The 22516-nt window shown below is 40.9% G+C and overlaps 1 protein-coding gene across 3 annotated transcripts in view; it reads right to left on the reverse strand.

The window, feature by feature from the left end:
• The window catches only part of KLHL2 (kelch like family member 2), a 120662-nt gene that overhangs the window by 16180 nt on the left and 81966 nt on the right, over positions 1–22516 (reverse strand). For 2 of the 3 annotated variants that reach the window (XM_030563390.1, XM_030563389.1), the window contains 7 exons: positions 18522–18631; positions 16555–16671; positions 8418–8567; positions 6165–6282; positions 5161–5358; positions 4314–4415; positions 1474–1602 (listed from right to left, as the gene is read on the reverse strand). In XM_030563390.1, the coding sequence (XP_030419250.1) occupies positions 1474–1602; positions 4314–4415; positions 5161–5358; positions 6165–6282; positions 8418–8567; positions 16555–16671; positions 18522–18631 (924 nt within the window). Of the gene's footprint in view, positions 1–1473; positions 1603–4313; positions 4416–5160; positions 5359–6164; positions 6283–8417; positions 8568–16554; positions 16672–18521; positions 18632–20496; positions 20672–22516 lie in introns of those variants that run through there. The other variant, XM_030563391.1, reaches the window with a different exon arrangement.

Consider the following 22516-nt stretch of genomic DNA (forward strand, 5'->3'; position numbering starts at 1 on the left):
GGAACTCTGTAGATAAAGTATTTGGATTTTAGTAAATATTTTAATACAGTGTCATGAATTACTACTCAAAAATAATTAATTTGGATTGGACTTAAGTACTGCTACATAGATTAGAAACTTGATATAGTTCAATAAATAAAGATAGAATAAATGAGAGAAGGCAAGGTGTAACATTGGAGAAGTGGTAGAAAATGTATTGGGGTGCATCTAGGAATCCAAGTTCCATTAGGTCTTATTTACAGCAATATTTCTTCTGTTCATCAGGAAAAGGAGAAAGCAGCACATTAATGCAAGTCCTGCTGGATACTAAATTGAGTATGCCTAGAAACACCATGGAAGACATCCAGAGTACAAAGGGACCTGAAGAAGTTAGAAATATAGGCAGAGACATACCAAAATTAAATTTGATTTGGAAAAGATCACATGAAAACATCTGGAGAAATAAACTACTATTCAATAAGTTGGAAAAACCTAGAATACCAAAAGACAGAGATGACAATGATCAGCAAACTAGACTTGAGTTCCCAATTTAACAAGGCCTTAGGAAATACTTCTACAGCCCCAAAATGGCCTTAGTATCATCTAAATGAACAAGAAGTGGATGTCACTCTGGCATTTTGAGTTATATTTAAAATAAAAAACACACACATAGCTCTTTGCGAGATTAGACTTAGATTACTGTTTTAGATACTAGGCACTTCAATACCAGAAAGAAAAACTGAAGGGAGTTCAAAGGAGGATACAAGAGATTTACTTATGAAGAAAGATTAAAAGTGTACAGCCATGACTAAATGATAGGGCATGGCACATGATAACCTATACATATTTGAAAGGTGTAAACAACAGGTAACGAGGGGGTTATTCAGGATGAAACAAAGGTTGTATACGTAAAAGTAACAGGATTAAACTAAGGAATGGAAATTTAAGGACAAATATAAGGAGAACACTTCCTAACAGCGAGATAAATTAGACTGCAGAACAAGTCTTTCAAAGGAGGTGGTGGAAGCCCAATCACTTTGCACAGGTCAAGTTAGACTGAAATCCCTATTAGAGAAAGCAATCCTCCACTGACAAAGGGATGACCTAGATGACATAGGCCTCTCTCATCTGATTTCTGTGATTCAATGAGCTGCTTAATGGAGCTTAGTTGGAAATGTAAAAGCACTGGATGTGACGTTCCATGCAGATTACTCCATATGATGATATCAAGAAGCCTAAGAAGTCTAGTAGGTAAATATGAAAAGGTACAAAACAAGGGGGAATAAAACCCCTGCACAGTTAATATTTGCCTAACCTGTATGGGACACTTTTGCATTTGTAACCTGCAGTGCTTCTGTCAACTGCACCGTACAATAAAAGTAAATATTCTGAAGTGTCCTATTAAAGTCAGCCTGTATTTTATATTTTAAGGAATAACGTGTTTCTGTGGTTGCAATATAATTTGCTTTCATTTTGTTAATTCTATTCACTCACCTGCTCCACTCCGTCTAGTGCTCATTTCTGCAACATAGGTCCATTCATTTGTACTAGAATTATAGCATTCCACCGTACTAAGGCACTGACGTGACGCCCCATCGTAGCCACCAACAGCATATAGCATACCTAGAAAGGCAATCGCCAAGCCCCCCGCCCAATATACACAGATTAATCTAAGTATTTTAATACATATACACAGGTATGTAGACTCTGATGTGCTACATATATGCAAACAGGCAAAACATCGATTGATTTACACTCTCTAAATCAGACTATGAAAAACAACAGTAGAGTGGTTAAGGGGAAGGTCCTACATAAAAACAATTAGCCAAAAGTACTAGTCTCTGGTCCCTGTTATTTTAAGTTGATGTGAGTTTCCATGATTCAGCAACTGTATGAACAAAAAATGTTGGGTTGCTCAACTGAAGTACCTGGTGCCACTCACTCTGATTTTAATCAAAAATTCCACAAAGGCGAACTATTTCAGGTGTGTGCAGCACTGAAAGCTAGCCAATTCCTTTCTTGGGAAATTACAGGGTGGAGAATTTTTCTATAGGTTAAATTTTCAGAACAGGGACAGCAAGAGGCTCCTGTGACAGTGCACTCCATATGATTTTATTAAATATGCTAATGAGTGTGAATATAACATAACTGGAATATGCTTCATGCAAAAGGTCTCTTGTAAGGTATCATTCTAAAGCTTATAATCTACTGAGTGTAGTCATACCATTTGTATAAATGTTATCATTCTTGTATATGAAACTAGAAATATGAAATATAACTCTGAGGTCCTATTGTAATCTTGCGAAGTGTGGGCCATTAATGGTGGTTTGGAATCTTGATGGCTCCCATTAACCAGGACAATTGACTGTAGATGGCTCCATTTACTTGCAAGCTTTCCTGTGAGTCAGACCAGGAAGAATGAAGACTTGGAGTCTCACAGGACATGTGACCATGTCACCTGGTACTCAAATCCATCTTAAACCTGGTGCTTTTCCATTAAGAAAGAGGGATGCGGACCCAGAGACAAAAGATTCCCAAAGCTATAACGGGGTGGAACAGAACAAAACAGGTGGCAGTCAGGAGAAACGTAGCTACAACCTGAGCTAACAAGAACTGTACTGGGGAAAGGACTGGGCCCAGACTAGGAAGGAGTCAGTCTGTGACAGAAGCTTATTGGAATATCTCTGAGGGTGAGATTTACCTATATTCAGTTTCCTACTGTATTTGACTTATACTTATGTGCTTTATTTTATTTTGCTTGGTAACTTACTTTTTATATTTAATAGAATCACTTTTTGCTTATAAATTAACCAAGAGTAAGTAATTAATTCCTGGGGGAGCAAACAGCTGTGCATATCTCTCTATCAGTGTTATAGGGGGTGGACAATTTATGAGTTTACCCTGCACAAGTTTTATACAGAGTAAAATGGATTTATTTGTGATTTGGATCTCACTGGGAACTGGGTATCTGGATGCTAGAGACAGGAGCACTTTCTAAGCCGTTTTCAGTTAAGTCTGCAGTTTTGGGGGGATGCGGTTCAGTTCCTGGGTCTGTGCTGGAGCAGACTGGCCTGTCTGGCTCAACAAGGCAGGGTTCTGAAGTTCCAAGGTGCCAGGGAAAACGGGCTCAGAGGTAGTCTCAGCACATCAGGTGGCAGTCCCAACAGGCTTTCTGTGACCCAACCCGTCACAGCTCCCATACCATTAAAAATACACCTCTAACAGAGCAGCTCAAATTTCTGTGTTACATCAATGAAGAGTTATCAGAGAGATGACTATCATATTGCATCAAACTTTGCTAGCTTTGTTTGGAAGCATCAAATTATTAATGTATGGAAATTTTTCAGTTTGCTTTAGGTGTACTAGGCCAACTATTTAACAGATGGTTTCCACATTACTTTGTGCACACTTCTCTGCAGGCAACTTTAAGTACTATCACTTGTGTACAAAACAATGGTTTGACATATCCAAATGAGAGTACACAAAGAAGCTCAACTTGAGGCTGAGTTGAAGTCCCTTTGAAAACGTGGCCCACAGTCTACCTTTTTATCAGCTTCAGAGCACAGAGCTTCTGGATAGCCCTTCACTTCTGGGTTGTATCCTTATTAATTCCTCAACAGGCAGGGTACAAATCTGAGTTCATCTCAGGACCAGTCAACACTATTTTAAAAGTGTATTCTAATATTTTGTTTTAAATAAAATAAACCATAACAAAAGCAGTTTCTACTAAAAGATGTGCCAGTGATAGTGGGTGAATATAACCATCTACATGTTTCTTAAAGGCCATCTAAGATGGGGTAATAAACTAATCTCCTAGTCTAATGACCAAAATATTTCCTATTCTCAGATGGCTTTTAAAAAGCAATTACAACAGTTATGCCATGTCCACACGAGCTGAATAACCATGTTCACAGAGGAGTTTTGAAAAAATATAAACAAAGTTTAAAGTCTGCTCCCCAATGTGGCAGAAAATAGCATACATGGTTGTGCTAACTTTTTCCCTACTTGCAGACATAAGGTTTTCTCTACTTGTCACTGACTGAATGTGTCACTAATCTATCCTTTTAGTTGAGAATGTTCCATTCCCTACCCCATTTTTTGAACACTAGCAGAGAGAAAAGGCAGAAACTTTCAGAACTGTATTTGTCTTATTCTCAGTTAACAACAAAGACATTTGGATGTCTGCCATCACTACTAGACTGCTATGCAAAAACTCTTCCATTCTATATATTTATTGTACATGTAGTATTTGATTGAGAAAAATAAATCTTACAAATGTATAGACAGTGACACAGGCAGGACAGCTAACATTATCAGATGACACAAAAACTTACCTCCGACAACACCTACACCAACACTACTCCTTCTTGTGTTCATTGGAGCTACATGAAACCATTCATTAGTCTTCATATTATAAGCTTCTACGGATGATAAACCTGTTTAAACAGAACAAATCTGTGATTGACATCTTCACAGTATCCAGTCTTTAGAAATTCTCTGTGCTAAGATTTGCAGTCAAGTTTTTTTCTAAGAACAATTAATGGCTATTCATGTGGCCTGGGAAGTATTATTTGGATAGCCCACAACATACTGTGATGTTTGGAGAAGGAATGGTGAATAAAGTCTTTGTAGAGAGTCAGAAATATGTCTTCCTTTCTTTTTTTAAATGATGAGCTATATGGTACAGTCTTCTGCTCACCAACACTTACATGTACATACATACATACATACATACATGTGCCCATCGCTTGTGCGCGTGCACACACACTTCATATGTCACTAAGACTTAGGAATAAGTGTGCATATTTACATTACAGAAAACATACAGAGAATCTATTCTACGTGCACACAGGAAGGGGGCTCCTAAGCTCAGTTCTATCATGAGGGAGTTGTCAGAGTACTGTAGTAGGACAGTGAGGAGGAAATTTGGCTCTGCAGTGGCTCAGATACTGTTGAGTCCTTTTGAACCTGCACTCTAGCAAGTGGGGGTCCAGATCATTGCTCCCACTTAGTACATGATTTGTGAATGTTCAATTACACAAAAGGCTAGTTGTCTTTCCTGGTCTTTTTCATTTGAAATACCAGGAACAATATCAAGATGCGTAAGTAAATCGGACAGGATTATTTCAATAGTAACTAAAACTGTAATAACCAACACAGTAGTATTTAAAGATAAAATACCTGTACTCCCATCAAATCCTCCTACAGCATATAAGAGCCCATTTAATACAGCAGCTCCCAAGGTGCTTCTCCTATCTTGCATATTAGCAACACTGGTCCATTGGTCCTTCACTGGATCATAGGAATCGACTGTGCGAACTCTTAAGGAGCCATTGAAACCACCGACAGCAAAAACCAGTCCACCCATGTACACCATGCCTTGAAAAAACAAGAGTTTACTTTTCCTTACCACTGACTTTTTTCTATGTTCAGGGCATCAGTGTTTAATAAGTAACCATTTATAATACAGATGCATTATACACCTCTACCTTGATATAACGTTGTCCTCGGGAGCCAAAAAATCTTACCGCGTTATAAGTGAAACCGCGTTATATCAAACTTGATTTGATCTGCTGGAGTGCGCAGCCCCCCTCCCTCCGAGTGCTGCTTTACCACGTTATATCCGAATTCATGTTATAATGGGTGGGGTTATGACAAGTAGAGGTGTATAACCAGATTTTTAGTGACAATTTATTCAGTTTAAATGTTAAATTTTACATGACATTAGCGCAAAAACGCTCTGCAGTCTGGATTTATCTCTGCTTACAGCTCCTCAGGTGTATTACATTCAATGCTATTTTAAACAATATTTTTACATAACGGTTCTCTCCATATTCTTTAAACATAAAATGATGCTCATCACTGTAGTATCTGAACATCCTATATACATTAATGGATTTATCCTCAGTATCATTGCAAGTTTCATTTTACAGATTGGGAACTGAACCACAAAGAGATAAAGACCAAATTTTCAAACTTGGGTGATCTAAAGTTAGGCATCTAAATCCATATTTAAAAAGTAATTTAAGTAAGTGGCCTGAATTTTAGAGGCGATGAGCACTTTCAGCTCCCATTGAAATCTATGCTCAGCACTTCTGAGGGCATGTAGAATAAGTAGTAAAGAAAGAAGCAGCATGGTTTCAAATATTGCTGTAGACAGAGCCCTTAAGTTACATGTCACATACCTGCTCTACATCTTCTGGAAGGCAATTCAGCCACCTGATGCCAGCGCTCTTCTTTAAAGTCATAGCATTCCACACTGCGGATGGCCTTTGGTGCTTGTCCTCCAACCACCATCATCAACTGCAAGGGGATCAACAACATTTACTGCTTCTTTGCACATATGGGAATATTTGAAAGGCTTTAAAGTGCTAAAGAAAAACATTTCTCTGTACAGCCAATAATCAAAAGATGTTTCATTCAAATATATGCCTAATATCTTACAAGTCAGGAAAAAATAAAAAGATTTCTGAAACATGCAATTTGTGATCTTTCCAGCAAAGGCAGTATTTGAGGCAAGACAGAAAGAAATTCAGGCCTTGTTATACATGCTGTATGGGAAAGATTCAAATTGCCCTGGCCACACAGGAATAAAAATAAGATGCAATGGATGTAGTTTAATTAGGCCACAACTTCAGTCACTTCATATATCTGGAAATAAATCATACAGTGCAGGTCATCATTCTTTCCTTAATAATTTCCACCTATTTCAGAGGTCTGCTGTCAGACATTCCCCTTTCCAAACTGGTTCCAAACTTATTGCTGGGACCCTGCCATGCTTCTCTCATATGAAGGTTAAGAGAGGGTGAGGGTGGGTATAAAAAGGTGGAGCTGTCTCCTCACTATACCAGAAATTAGGAGTCACAATCTCCTTTTTCCCAGTTTCCTTAGGTGGTGCCTTCCTCTAAATCCACTTCCAACTCCTGATTATCAGTGAATCAGAACATAAGAACAGCCATACTGGGTCAGACCAAAGGTCCATATAGCCCAGTATCCTGTCTTTCGACAGTGGCCAATGCCAGGTGCCCCAGAGGGAATGAACAGAACAGGTAATCATCAAGTGATCTATCCCCCTGTTGCCCAGTCCCAGCTTCTGGCAGACAGAGACTAGGAATACCATTGCTGCCCATCCTGGTTAATAGCCATTGATGGACCTATCCTGCATGAATTTATCTAGTTCTTTTTTGAACACTGTTCAGAGCCCCTCTGTAACAAACCCTGCACAGGACACCTGCTATACACTAAGTTGCAACATCCTGACCTAACCTTACCTACCCCACCAGACATGCTGCAGGGAAGTGACAAAAATCCACCCTGCACTGGCCAATCTGGCAGTGAGGGCAAAATTCCTTACCAATCCCAAAAGAAAAAAGTGTACTAGTGCAATGCCAACAGCAGATCATAAAAATCTGGTTAGACTCTGATCCCATGTGTTGGGGGGTAAATGATGTGGATCGATGACTGATGGGAGAGTTCCTTCCAGAATGCATGGGGTATAAATATCTCCCCTCCCTCCACTGCACATGGTGGGTCACTGCTCCACCTGGTCTGGCCACTTCCTGTTCCCCTTGAGGCTCCACTTAGGTATGACTCTTTTTCCCCCCCTCATAAGCCAAGTGCAGTCAGGACTCTGGAAAGAGCACCGTCTTCTTTTCTTCCACCCACCCAACCATCACATTCAGTTGTGGTAAGCACATTCTGCAGGAAGCTGAAGATAAAAATACTCTGGGAACTTTTGAGGAGGGATTCTGCCCTCAAGTGTGAGAATCCAGCTTCTAGATGAAGTCAGTGAGGACTGTGAATGTGCACCTGAGAGCAGAATCTAGCCTTTGATTTGGTCCTCTTGAGGGAAGACTAGTTGCAAAGCTTCACTGAATATGCAGAAGTCAGAGGAATGGCATTGACATCTAGCTCCTATTCTGCCACTGCTGAGTTGGAATAATAGTACTGTGATCAAACTTCTTCTGTATTTGGGTGAAAGAGGAGAGGAGCCTAGGTATTTAACACAAGTACTGTTAGTTGAAAACAAATGAGATTATTTAAAATACTCCAGAATTAGACACAACCACATAATTTTATCCAGGCTTACATTCCCCGCTCCCACCCCAGACCCATAACTTCAGTTCCTAAGACGCTACAGCAGCACCATAACTTCTGTGGGCTCAAAATAGTACAATTCTATAACATATATTCCTTGAAGAGCCAAAACAGAGACATTTATGAGCTTTATACTCCATAAGAAGTTTCTGTGTCAGTCAGTTTAGGATCTAAGCTGTTACCATGTTGCACCTTTCTCAATGGTGAACAATTCTAGTAGGAAGACTGAGTAATGGAGAACCCCAGTTACAGCCCAATCCAGTGTTACACTTTCATCCCAGACTTTAGACAAAACTGAATATAAAGAAGGCACCAAGTTAGAAGTTAAAGAGAGGTCTTACCTTTGGAAGGCTTACAGGTGTTCTCATTCTGGTTCGAGTACTTTTCATCAACGCTCGTTGCTCAGTTGGCAGTAAGTGATACTTCATAGCTTCAATGAGGTAATCTTTACATGCACTGCTGTTCTTTACCAGCGTCTCCTCTTCAACTCTCTGTGCATTAATGAAAGTTTGACAAGGCCTCAACATTTTAAAGTAAAACACAAATCACAATTTGAAATGAAATAAACCTACATTACAGGGAAAAAATAAAGCACTGAATTAGTAGATCATACCCAAGCCAGTTAAAGGCTGGAAACACCATGATGTTGGTGTCATAAAATTTCTTCCCAGATCTGGACCTTAGCGTCCAAAATATGGGTGTTAGCATGAAAACCTCCAAGCTTAGTTACCAGCTTGGACCTGGTATTGCTGCCACCAGCTAGGAATTATACAGTGCCTAAGCTCACTGTGGTCTCCCCAAAACCTTCCCTGGGGGACCCCCAGACTCAGATGCCTTGAGTCTTACAAGGAAGGGAAATAACCCCCTCCCCTTGTTTCCTTGTTCCTTCCTCCCAGGCTCCCCTCCCTGGACGACCCTAGGAGATTCCCTGCTTCCAGTCCTGGAAACACAAGTACCGAGAGATCTAATCTCTCTTCCCCCTCACCCAGAGGGTATGCAAAGTCAGGCTTAGTAAATCTAACACAAAGAGATTTTCCCCCTGACTTCGTCCTCCCACCAATTCCCTGGTGAGCTGCAGACTCAATTCCCTGGAGTCCCCACTAAAGAAAAACTCCAACAGGTCTTAAAAAGAAAGCTTTATATAAAAAGAATGAAAAAGGACATAAAATGGTCTCTGTAATAAGGTGACAATATACAGGGTCAATTGCTTAAAAAAAAAGTGAATCAACAGCCTTATCCAAAAAGAATACAATTTAAAACATTCCAGCAATTACACACATGTAAATACAAAAAAATATATAAACCTATTGTCTTACTATCCTTGTACTTACAACTTGGAAACAGAAGATTAGAAAGCCAGGAGATAGAAAGATCACTCTCAGAGCCGAGAAAAGAACAAAGAACTCACACACAAAACTTCCCTCCACCCAGATTTGAAAAAGTTTTGTTTCCTGATTGGTCCTCTAGTCAGGTGTTTCAGGTTACTGTTGTTACCCCTTTACAGGTAAAAGAACATTAACCCTTAGCTAACTGTTTATGACACGCCCCCCAAATTGCAGACAGTGGGGAACCTCACTGGCGGCGATTTCCTCCTAGAACTCAAAAATAACCAGATTAATACAACACATGCACCTTTACATATACCACTAAGTATATAACTAACAGACTTCTACATTTTAAGAACACTTTTTAACTACTGGATTCTGGGAAACTCTCACGGGAGAGAGCATCCGCTACTTTGTTAGAAGCTCCTGAAATGTGCTGAATTTCAAAATCAAAATCTTGGAGAGCTAAACTCCAACGAAGAAATTTCTTGTTGTTCCCCTTGGCAGTATGAAGCTACTTTAGCGCAGCATGGTCAGTTTGTAGCTGGAATCGCCGTCCCCAAACATATGGGCGTAGCTTTTCCAGGGCGTACACAATGGCATAGCATTCCTTTTCACTGACTGACCAGTGACTTTCCCTCTCAGACAGTTTCTTGCTGAGAAACACGACAGGATGGAAGTTGTGATCCGTTGCTTCCTGCATGAGAACTGCTCCTATACCACGCTCAGATGCATCTGTGGTTACTAGGAATGGCTTGTCAATGTCCGGGGCCATTAGCACAGGGTCAGACATGAGCGTTGCCTTAAGTTGGGTAACGGCCTTTTGACACTCATCAGTCCACTTAACTGCATTCGGCTTCGTCTTTTTGGTCAGGTCGGTCAGTGGGGCAGCAATTTGGCTGTAGTGTGGTAGAAATCACCTGTAATACCCATCCAAGCCTAAGAAGGATTGGACCTGTTTCTTTGACTTTGGGACAGGCCACTTTTGGATAGCATCCACCTTGGCCTGTAGGGGGTTTATGGTTCCTCGACCCACCTAGTGTCCCAGGTAAGTCACTCTGTTTTGGCCTATTTGACACTTTTTGGCCTTAACAGTTAGTCCGGCCTGCCTGATGCGCTCAAAGACCTTTTCCAGGTGTAGTAGGTGTTCGGGCCAGGAGTCTGAAAAAATGGCCACATCATCGAGGTAGGCAACTGCATATTCTCCCATTCCTGCTAGTAGACCATCTACCAGTCTCTGGAAGGTGGCGGGTGCATTTCGAAGCCCAAAAGGAAGGACATTAAATTCATACACCCCTGCATGGGTGACGAATGCTGACCTTTCCTTGGCAGGTTCATCTAGTGGTACTTGCCAGTACCCCTTGGTTAAGTCTATTGTAGAGATGAACTGGGCACGTCCCAACTTCTCCAATAGCTCATCGGTGCGTGGCATTGGATAGTTGTCCGGACGAGTTACCGCATTTAGCTTACGGTAGTCCACGCAAAAGCGTATTTCCCCATCTGGTTTATGTACCAGAACCACTGGAGATGCTCATGCACTGGTAGATGAGCAGATTATACCCATTTGTAGCATGTTCTGGATCTCCCGTTCTATAGCAGCTTGGGCGTGAGGAGACACCCGGTAGGGTGGGGTTCTAATTGGGTGAGCATTACCTGTGTCAATGGAGTGGTATGCCCGTTCACTCCGTCCTGGGGTGGCTGAGAACAATGAGGCAAAGCTAGTGCACAGCTGCTTGATTTGTTGCCGCTGCAGACGTTCCAGGGTGGTTGAGAGGTTCATCTCTTCCACGCCACCGTTTTTTTTCCCTTCGTAGTAGACACCTTCAGGCCACTCAGCATCATCTCCCTGGACTGTAAACTGACAAACCTGTAAGTCTCTGGAATAGAAAGGCTTGAGAGAATTAACATGGTACACTCTGGGTTTTAGAGAGGAATTGGGAAATGCTATGAGGTAGTTAACAGCTCCCAGGCGCTCTTGGACTGTGAATGGTCCTTCCCATGATGCTTCCATCTTATGGGCCTGTTGCGCCTTCAATACCATAACCTGGTCTCCTACCTTGAAGGAACGTTCTCTGGTATGTTTGTTATACCAGGCCTTTTGCTCTTCCTGAGCATCCTTTAGGTTTTCTGAAGCAAGGGCTAAAGAGTGTCGGAGGGTGCTTTGTAGGTTGCTTACAAAGTCCAGAATGTTAGTTCCTAGAGAAGGCGTAAACCCCTCCCATTGCTGCTTCACCAACTGTAATGGCCCCTTAACCTCGTGACCATACACAAGCTCAAACAGTGAGTACCCTAAACTGGGATGTGGTACAGCCCTGTAGGCAAACAGCAACTGCTGCAACACTAGGTCCGAATTATTGGAGTGTTCGTTGACGAATTTACATATCATAGCCCCCAAAGTTCCATTAAACCTTTCCACCAGGCCATTGGTTTGATGGTGGTACGGGGTGGCAACCAAGTGGTTCACCCCATGAGTTTCCCACAGTTTTTGTATGGTCCCTGCCAGGAAATTAGATCCTGAATCTGTAAGGATGTCGAAGGGCCAACCTACCCTGGCAAAAATGTCTGTTAGGGCCTGACACACAGCGGTAGCCCTGGCGTTGCCTAGAGCTACTGCTTCCGGCCATCGGGTAGCAAAGTCCACTAAAGTCAGTACGTACTGCTTTCCTTTGGGCGTCTTTTTTGGGAAAGGACCCAGAATATCCACAGCTACTCGCTGAAATGGGACCTCAGTTATGGGGAGTGGCTGGAGAGGGGCCTTGACCTGGTCTTGAGGCTTTACCACTCTTTGGCATACCTCATAAGACTGGACATCCTTGGCAATGTCCTTGCCCATCCCATCCCAGTGGAAGGACTTCCTCAATCTGTCTTTGGTTCTGTTCACCCCAGTATGACCACTGGGATGATCATGGGCCAAGCTTAAGAGCTTCCCCCGGTACTTAGTTGGAACCACCAACTGTTTTTGCGGCTGCCACTCTTCCCGGTGTCCACCAGAAAGAATCTCCTTGTATAAAAGTCCTTGGTCTATAACAAACCGGGATCGGTGAGAAGAGCTGAGAGGCGGTGGGGTGCTCCGTGCCGCCGCCCAAGCTTTCTGAAGGGTGTCATCTGCTTCCTGCTCAGTCTGGAACTGTTCCCTTGAGGTTGGGGTCACCAGTTCTTCCTCAGACTGTGGACTTGGGCTTGGTCCCTCTCGAAGCGATGTAGGTGATGGGGTTGTTTCCGTTGCTGGTGAACCGCTCTCCGCTGGTGCACCTGAGGGTATTTCAGGCTCTGGCGGAGCCTTTTGGGTGTGGCTGTCTGTTGCTTCTGCCAGTTCTGGCTCGCTGGCGCCCTTTGGCGTTGAGTTTGAAGATGTGGTTGCAACTGCTGGTGCTGGTTGCTGTTCCAGTTCCGGGCCTGGGACTGGAGGTGCTGTGGCTGTTTCCGTTGTTGGCATGGAATCCGGGTCCACTACCTCTGTCTGGGTCTCTGGTAACACAGACGGGTTTCCTGTGGACTGCTCAGGAACAAGAATGGGTCTGGAAGCTTGCCTGGTTTGGCTGCGTGTAACCATTCCCACTCTCTTGGCCCGCTTCACCTGGTTGGCCAAGTCTTCCCCCAGTAGCATGGGGATGGAATAATTGTCATAGACTGCAGAAGTCCACATTCCTGACCAGCCTTTGTACTGGACAGGCAGTTCAGCTGTAGGCAAGTCTACAGCTTGTGACATGAAGGGGTAAATTGTCACTTGGACCTTTGGGTTGATGAATTTGGGGTCTAAAAAGGATTGGTGGATAGCTGACACTTGTGCCCCTGTGTCTCTCCACGCAGTAACCTTCTTTCTGCCCACTCTCAAAATTTCCCTTCGCTCCAAGGGTATTTGAGAGGCATCTGGGCCTGGGGATCTTTGGTGTGATGGTGGTGTAATGAACTGCACTCGGTTGGGGTTCTTTGGGCAGTTGGCCTTTATATGTCCCAGTTCATTACACTTAAAGCATCTTCCAGCTGACTGGTCACTGGGTCAAGGTGGGTTACTGGAGACTGGTGAGGTGGAAGAATAGGGTGTCTATGGCTTTCCTTGGGTTGTAGGAGGGGTCTTTGGCTGCCCTCGGTTGTAGGGTTTATTGTCATTGTGCCCCTGGGGCATTCATTCCCCTTGACAGTAGCTTTCTTGCTTTCTGCCACTTCCATCCATCTGGCTCCAATCTCCCCTGCCTCGGTGAGATTTTTGGGTTTTCCATCTAGTATGTACCGTGTTATGTCCTCAGGAACACCATCCAAGAACTGTTCCATTTGTATGAGGAGGTGCAGTTCGTCTATGGATTTAACATTGGTTCCTGATATCCAGGCCTCATAATTCTTTCCAACGTAGTAGGCGTGTTTGGGAAATGACACATCTGGTTTCCACTTCTGGGTTCTGAAACGCCGATGGGCATGATCCGGGATTATCCCCATTCTTAATCTGGCCTTGTTTTGAAACAGTTTATAATCGTTCATTTTCTCCTGAGGCATTTCAGCTGCCACCTCTGCTAAAGGTCCACTGAGCTGTGGCCTCAATTCCACCATGTACTGGTCTTCAGAGATGCTGTATCCAAGACAGGCTCTTTCAAAATTTTCTAAGAAGGCCTCTGTGTCATCACCTGCCTTGTAGGTGGGAAATTTCTTGGGATGTGGAACCATAATTGGCGAAGGGTTGTTAGGATTGGCTGGAGCATGCTGCCCAGCCTGCGCTAACTCCAGTTCATGTTTTCTCTGTTTTTCCCTCTCTTCACTTTCTTTTTGTTGTTTTTCCATTTCTCGGTGGTAGGCTGCCTCTTCTTCTGCTTGTTTTATTTTGTGGGCCACCTCTTCTTCTTGTAGTTTTCTGTGGTGGGCTGCATTTTTGGTGTCTTGTTCTCTTTTATGGGCTGCCTGTTTGATCTGTTCTTCTCTTTCTTTCAGCTCCACCTATTTTTCTCTTTTTTCCATTTGTCACCTGTGGTCTGCTTCTTTGAATTGTCTCTCCGCCTCCATTTTTGCCTTGGAAGTCATGGATCTTGTTTTCTTGTGTTGGGGTGCCCTCCGGTGTTTATTGTCTGAACTGCAGGCTCTCTGTTGCCGCCTGGGGTCTGCCTAGCAACAGTGCCTTTTTTTCTTTCTTCCTCTAGCTAATCTTTTAAATGTAAAGTAAACCAGAAAAACCACTTTATTTGCATGTGTATTGTGCTGGGTACTTGACTGTCAATCGGAGTGCTATTGTGTACAAAAGACCCTTTGTCACAACTTAATGGTTCCTTGCTTAATATGCAAGCTACTGTCAGGAGAGAACAGAAAAAAAAATTCTCTCTGGTTCCTTTTAAAACCAAACCCTCTCTGCCTAAAAGCCCCTAGAGGAGAAAAGAAAAATATAATATTCCTACTGGCTTCTGGATTCTATCTTTTCCATAACGCTGCACACCATGTCATAACATTTCTTCCCAGATCTGGACCTTAGCGTCCAAAATATGGGTGTTAGCATGAAAACCTCCAAGCTTAGTTACCAGCTTGGACCTGGTATTGCTGCCACCAGCTAGGAATTATACAGTGCCTAGCTCACTGTGGTCTTCCCAAAACCTTCCCTGGGGGACCCCCAGACTCAGATGCCTTGAGTCTTACAACAAAGGGAAATAACCCCCTCCCCTTGTTTCCTTGTTCCTTCCTCCCAGGCTCCCCTCCCTGGATGACCCTAGGAGATTCCCTGCTTCCAGTCCTGGAAACACAAGTACCGAGAGATCTAATCTCTCTTCCCCCTCACCCAGAGGGTATGCAAAGTCAGGCTTAGTAAATCTAACACAAAGAGATTTTCCCCCTGACTTCTTCCTCCCACCAATTCCCTGGTGAGCTGCAGACTCAATTCCCTGGAGTCCCCACTAAAGAAAAACTCCAACAGGTCTTAAAAAGAAAGCTTTATATAAAAAGAATGAAAAAGGACATAAAATGGTCTCTGTAATAAGGTGACAATATACAGGGTCAATTGCTTAAGAAAAAAAAATGAATCAACAGCCTTATCCAAAAAGAATACAATTTAAAACATTCCAGCAATTACACACATGTAAATACAAAAAAATATATAAACCTATTGTCTTACTATCCTTGTACTTACAACTTGGAAACAGAAGATTAGAAAGCCAGGAGATAGAAAGATCACTCTCAGAGCTGAGAAAAGAACAAAGAACTCACACACAAAACTTCCCTCCACCCAGATTTGAAAAAGTCTTGTTTCCTGATTGGTCCTCTGGTCAAGTGTTTCAGGTTACTGTTGTTACCCCTTTACAGGTAAAAGAACATTAACCCTGAGCTATCTGTTTATGACAGTAGGTATGCCAAGTCCCTAGGGAAAAAAAATGGGAGAATACAGACCCCTCTAATTATTAAATGGAATATATAATTTTAGGCAATGGCAAGTGTTTTTAGTCATTTTCCTGATGGTCAAGCAGATTTCTAGTTTTTCCAAATCACAATGTGAGAGGCTCAGATAAAATGAACTATTTGAACAAGAGGATCCCATTAAACAGAAAATCAATACAGAAAACAAGCAAGAAACAGAGTGAACAAAATTTAGACCACCAAAATGACCTATATTTGTTCTTTACAAACGTGATCTGATCTGGAGAACCACAAGCTTCTTAGAAGGTAAAGAATACACTTCAGCATTTATACTCAACTCTGTTGAGTTTTCTTCTGCTGTTGACCAAGATGCCAATTACCTGTGATAAGCATCTTAACAGTAATCAAACCTTATGTTCAAAATAACCGTACAAAACTGGCAAAACTGTGGTATATCTAAACTACATAAAATAGACTTCCTTTGACACGGAATTCTACATATTTAAAAATGATAGAACATTAGCTACCATGTACTAAAATATAAAACATTAACTTTTAACCATTAAAGTCATGAAAAGAATCACTAACAAAAAATGTGCTATATAAGGGATTACATTACAAAAGGAAGCCCAAATCTAAAGTCAGATTAATAATCACTTATTTACAATATGTATTAAGGGAGCATTCATTTGAAACTATTGGTATAGCATTGCATTTAGACTAAAACATAATTAAATTACTCTGATGTAAATCTGGCTGTTGACAGACAGGATCACAGTAAAACCAGTGTGCGTAAATTCTTGCTATAAGTCGTCTTCTTTTTGCTTACCTGAACTAAATATTCTCGGGAAAGTAAAGGCAGCCGCACATGTTCCATCAAGCGTGCCATTAGCTCCTGCCTCACATCTTTGTCATGGTTTACCCATGCTATCACTGCTTCAAAAACCTTGCAGAAAACAAATACATGCCATGAGTCCCCACCTGTTTTACAAATTCATCAGTATGAAAGTACAAGTGTGACCCCAAAGCCAATTTTCACTTGAACCAAAGTTTCTGAAGCATAAAAATAGGAGGCCACATAAACTGGCCACTCCAATCCTTTCAGCAGAGTTATCCTATATAATATCCCTGTGAGTATGTGAGCCAATCTCTTTTTGAATACATACTCTACTGGTTCCTCAATGAGAACTCCTAGTGGATTAGGACACTGTCAAATTACTCTCACTATTATGAAAGCTGTCAACAAATCTAATCTGAACTTCTCCAATAGGAACTAATTTAGTTAGTGCTGTAAACTCAATAAAAGCCTGCATCTAAGTAAAGATATTTCCCCACTCTACTTTTTCTTAAGGTTCTGAAGTCCATAACTACCATTCATAACTAATTCCCTTGCGTCTTTACTGGTGTCATCACACTTGACTCTCACTAAAGTCTATAACCAACCAACTTGGGCAAGGCAAGTGTGATTTCTCTCCCACTGCACAATACTTCACTGTTTCTATAAAATCAGAGAATTAAAACTGCGTCTTTCTAGAGACAGACATTTATATATTAAAAAGTAATAATAATAATAATAATAGTAATAATAATAATAGGAGATATACCAATCTCTTAGAACTGGAAGGGACCTTGAAAAGTCAAAGAGTTCAGCCCTCTTGCCTTCACTAGCAGGACCAATTTTTGCCCCAGATCTGTAAGTGGCCCCCTCAAGGACTGAGCTCACAACCCTGGGTTTAGCAGGCCAATGCTCAAACCACTGAGCTATCCCTCCCCCCAAGCACTTGTGTGGGAAGAGAACTAGACTTTCACGATACCATGGGAATAACAACATGGCATCAGTTCTAAGAGGATGGCTGTGCCTCCTATGCTCACAAGGGCTTCAAAATGTTTTTTAGTTTATATAAAGCATGTGTGACCATTTGGCTATACATCTTGTGTTCAGATATGCTTATATGTGTTAAGTGCGCCTGAACATAGGGATTTAGCCTTCTCTTGAACAGATTTTATGGGCTGGCCGCAGCTCTCCTTAGAGAGATAAGCACATTATTAATGGGGAAAAAAACATTGTATGTATATGTTCAAAATGAAAATATTTGTAAATCAAATTAGTTAGGTATTTGTTAAGGGCTAATTGTTGGTCCCACTGAAATTAGTGGGAATTCTGCCTTTGACTCCAATGGAACCCAGGACCTGGCTGCCTGTGAAAACATAAAGATACCTTAAAGATGCTTTGGCCATACACAGCTATCTAGCAATCTCTTTTGCAGCCCTTCCCTACTCTTTAATTTTTTTAAATTGGGACACTTATCTCCTAAATCTGAAGACCAATCTAGCTTGACAGCTGTCCACTCTGGTACCGTTTACATTAGAAGTATTAGGTATATAAACTCTTCAAAAACACTATTTTGCCCAGCAAAATTAAAGCAAAATCCAATTTATTGTATGTCCCCTTGTTAGCAGATTACTACATGCACACTGCTGCATTAACACATGTATTAATTGGTTTACCCCAAAGCTGGGAGCTTTAACTTTTTAACTGTGAGTCAACTGGTTAAATGCATTCTTAGAATCCTTAAGAGCTCAAATCTGTCAGGGGATTAATTTAAAGGTTTAACACCTTGACAGCATTTCTGTAAAAACTTCCTTAAGTGCAGAGAACACTATGTATGTTTAACCAAGTAAACCATTTTACTGAGGGATTAACAAAAAAATCCATCCAAAAAATTATGTAAAATCTGAGAAAAATGGATACTTTTTTTGTCTATCCAAAAAGAAGAAAGGATAGATGTATCTTACCTTTTCCTCTGATGCAATTGTAAGTTTGTCACTGGATATTAAACTGCACACCTGTTCTACACCAAGGTTGAGGAATTCTTCACTAAGTATGACATCAGAAAAATGCTGTTCTGTTTAGAAAAAAGTTCTCTTTAGCATACACCACTGAGTTTAGTTTATAAGCAGCAATAAAACAATAGCATGAAAAGCAAGATTGATTTAGCATATTATACGTGGGTAAGTCTATAAACAATACCTTATTTTACAATATTCTCTAGCATCTCAAGTTTTGATCGTTGCCTTCACACAAGCAGAGCAGGCAACTTTTATATACATTTTCAAAGAGGCAAAGGTTATTTTTAAAGTTAAATGTAAAAGTTTCATAAAAATAACTTTTCACATTTTACAGTAATGACACTGAAAGCTTGCATTAGAAGTAATTTTCATAGTGATTAAAACAGATTTTTTTCACTTTAAGATATTCTTTGAAAGTCAAGTTGGCACACCACTTGCCCATAGGGAATTCCTTATTTTAAGATCCCTTGTTCATATTTTGCTAGTTTTATATTGGAAGGTGTACACCAGTGCTTCAAATACAACATGAATATGCTTTTATAGATTGTTTGGATATATACTTACAGCCTGTAGTACAATCCTCAACATTAATAGTAATTTTGCACAGTCAGTATTCTAGAACTGATCTCAATGACCTGCATCTGAAGTGTACTTCAGCAAGCATAAATAATTGAATTACTTTGCACATCTATATTTCCTTTCAGAGCATCTCTAGACTCTTAAAAACATTAAATTAAGCATCACCCCAGGAGCAACTCATATAATCATTTTACAGATTGTGAACTGAGGCACAAAGAAGATAAATGACTTGAGCAAGGTCTACAGTGAATCAGTGGCAGAGCCAGACATTTTTTTATTTATTATTTTTAATAGGCGCCTGCCTCTCACTTTAACAATTAGAGCATGTTACATCTAAAAGCGTTCAGTTTAAGGAAGTACTTGACTGATGCTGGTTTATTCAGCCTCACTCTGGTCATAACTGTCACCTCTGGGTCTAAAGTGACATGCATGGACTGCTTAAGCAGATGCAGCTTAAGCTATCTGGCCCTGGACTTGTGAATCTTGGAAAAGAAGGTTTGGCACACAGAGCACTTATCCAGGATGTAGCACTTTCCTAAGCAGAAGAGGCATCAGCTGTGTCCCTCCTTCAGGATTTGCACCCTGAAGGTTTGGACTCTGCCATGAGCTGTTGTGGTTGGTACTAAGTGCCTTGTCCCTCTGTGTGGACTGGGGGGCTGATAGATTTTTTAAAAATATCCTTTAGAGCAAAAAAGTGAAAAGATGATATTATTCACCAAATGGCTTGAAAGAACTGGTTTAGAGTCTTGGAAGTGACATGGTTGCTTATAAATAGGCATAAAAGGTAGCCTCGTGGTTATTAACTGGAATTTTTTTCTCATCACGTGTCTCATTACAGACAAGAGGCAGTTTGATGTTAGGAATTTAAAAATTTACTTTGAAGTGACAGAAAAGAAAAAGACCAGCCAGCAGTAGACAAAACAGATTAAAACCAAAGTAATATTTTTAAAGCCTTTTCCAGTATTATACAATATAATACTTCATGCATGACATACACTACCACAGATAAAGATGTTTAAGACCAAGAGTTATAAAGAATACTTAAGATTTCTAGGTTGAGAAGCCTGATTTTTCAGTAAAGCACATATATGAGTCTTCAGTAACTCCCTATGCAAAAATCTTTTGATGAATATTTAAACTGATTTTAACAAAAACAAGTGATCATAAAACATAGGAAATGCCATACTGGATCAAGACATCTAGTCCACTATCGTGTCCCTGACTGTGGGAGCATCAGATGCTTCACTGGTCGGTTCAAGAAACCTCAAAATAAGATGTGAAATAATCTCTGCTCTCCCACTCCCTCCCTCACCCCACCACTGCCCACATTTGATGGTCTCACCTAATCTCCAATGGTTAGAGACTGGTTTAAATCCAGCAGCATGCAATTTTACTTCCCTTCTACACTCTTTAGCATTGGATAGTCTTGTTATAGTTAGAGTTATCATCAATAACAGCATCCAATCCCTCTTGGAATCTTCCTAAATTCTTCACCTCAATGACACGCTGGGGCAATGAGTTCTGCAATCTAATTACAAGTTGAGTAAAAAGTATTATCTTTCATCATCTAAATTTGCCATCTCTCCATTTCATTGAATGTCCCCTAGTTCTTGTGATATGAGACAAGGAGAATAGACATTCTTGATCTACCTTCTCTATACCATTCATTATTTTATATACTTTTTTCATGTCTCCTTTTATTCTTTCCCTAAGGTAATCAATGTCTCATTGTACCAGTGTTCCCATTCCCCTTATCATTCTCACCACCCTTCTCTAAACCTCCTCTAATTCTGCAATAGATTTCTGAGATGGGATAATCAGTTACACATTACTCTAGACAGGGCAGTAACATTAATTTATACAACAACATTAGAATATTATCTCTATTATTCTCCATCCTTTTCTATATGTAGCCTAACATGGTTTGCTTTCTTGACTGCACCAGGACTTTGAGCAGAGGTCTTAGCTGAGATGCCCAAAATGATGCCCAGTTCCCTATCCTGAGTTGATACAGTTAATTAAAATCCGTAAGGTGTATGAGTATTGAAATAAGTATATGTTCTCCACACACACATCACCAGTAAATAGATGAACCAAAATAATTGCATGAGTTACCCTGTATGAACAATGTGTGTCACTTAAAGCAGTAAGCATGACAAGGCGATTTGAAACAGCTCCTTTGCTTGCAAAGTATCTTGTTTGGATTCAAGTAGATATTTCAGTGAAAGTTTCCACTCCCAAGAAAATCTAACCTGCAAATCTAGGAGTAGGCTCGAAAGCAAGCTGAAAGATTTACCTTCTAAGTAAAATAAGGGCATGGAGGAATTTCCCAACTCTTATGTTCTCTTTTTAAGACATGTAGGGATATGTTCAAAGTTAACAGAATCTTAAGACTTCCTAGAGAATGAAAAGAGTTGGCAGCCAAGGCCAATTGAATGAACTGAGGCATAAGCCAGTTGTGGAGAAGCACATAAAACAGATAGGCAAGAAGCAATGGAATTTCAAGGGAGAGGAAGGAAGCAGAGCAGGAGAAGTGACTATCCTTAAATTAATCTAATCCAGTGGTTCTCAACTAGTGGCCCAATCCACACACAGCAGCGGCCCATGTGACATTCTCAGGGCCATACAGGTATCATTGGATGCTGACCACATAACACATCATGGGGTGCATATACGGCCCACAATGGTAACTAGGTTGAGAACCACTGATCTAATCCAATCCTTAAAGAAAGTTTAGGTACAGAAGCCCTGGTTTATCCTTCCCTAATAAAACCAGTCAAGATATTTAAGGATCCATGCAATTCAAGTACCCAATTTATTCTATAAACAATAGTAAACCATCAATTTGTAAACACCTTTTTAACAAGTGATTTGGAGTTATGCCATACCATAGATTTACTTAGTACTTTACAGAATAGGAAGAGACATGTTCCTTGCTCAGAAGAGATTGCAATCAGAACAAAATATCAAATACACAAGATGAGCACTCAGGAAACATTATCTATGAGAAAAATCAATGAAGGAAGGAACCTCAAGGACAGAAACAGATTCTAGAAAGGAGCTGGACAAAAAGAAAGCAGGGGTTTGAAGAAGTGGAAGACTGTTTAAGCCAGGGGTAGGCAACCTATGGCACGCGTGCTGAGGGCGGCACACGAGCTGATTTTCAGTGGCACTCACACTGCCTAGGTCCTAGCCACCAGTCCAGGAGGCTCTGCATTTTAATTTAATTTTAAATGAAGCTTCTTAAACATTTTAAGAACCTTATTTACTTTACATACAAGAGTTTAGTTAAATATTGTAGACTCATAGAAAGAAACCTTCTAAAAACGTTAAAATGTATGATTGGCACGCGAGACCTTAAA

The sequence above is a fragment of the Gopherus evgoodei genome, chromosome 5 (genome assembly GCF_007399415.2).
Source record: "Gopherus evgoodei ecotype Sinaloan lineage chromosome 5, rGopEvg1_v1.p, whole genome shotgun sequence".
Lineage (NCBI taxonomy): Eukaryota > Metazoa > Chordata > Testudines > Testudinidae > Gopherus > Gopherus evgoodei.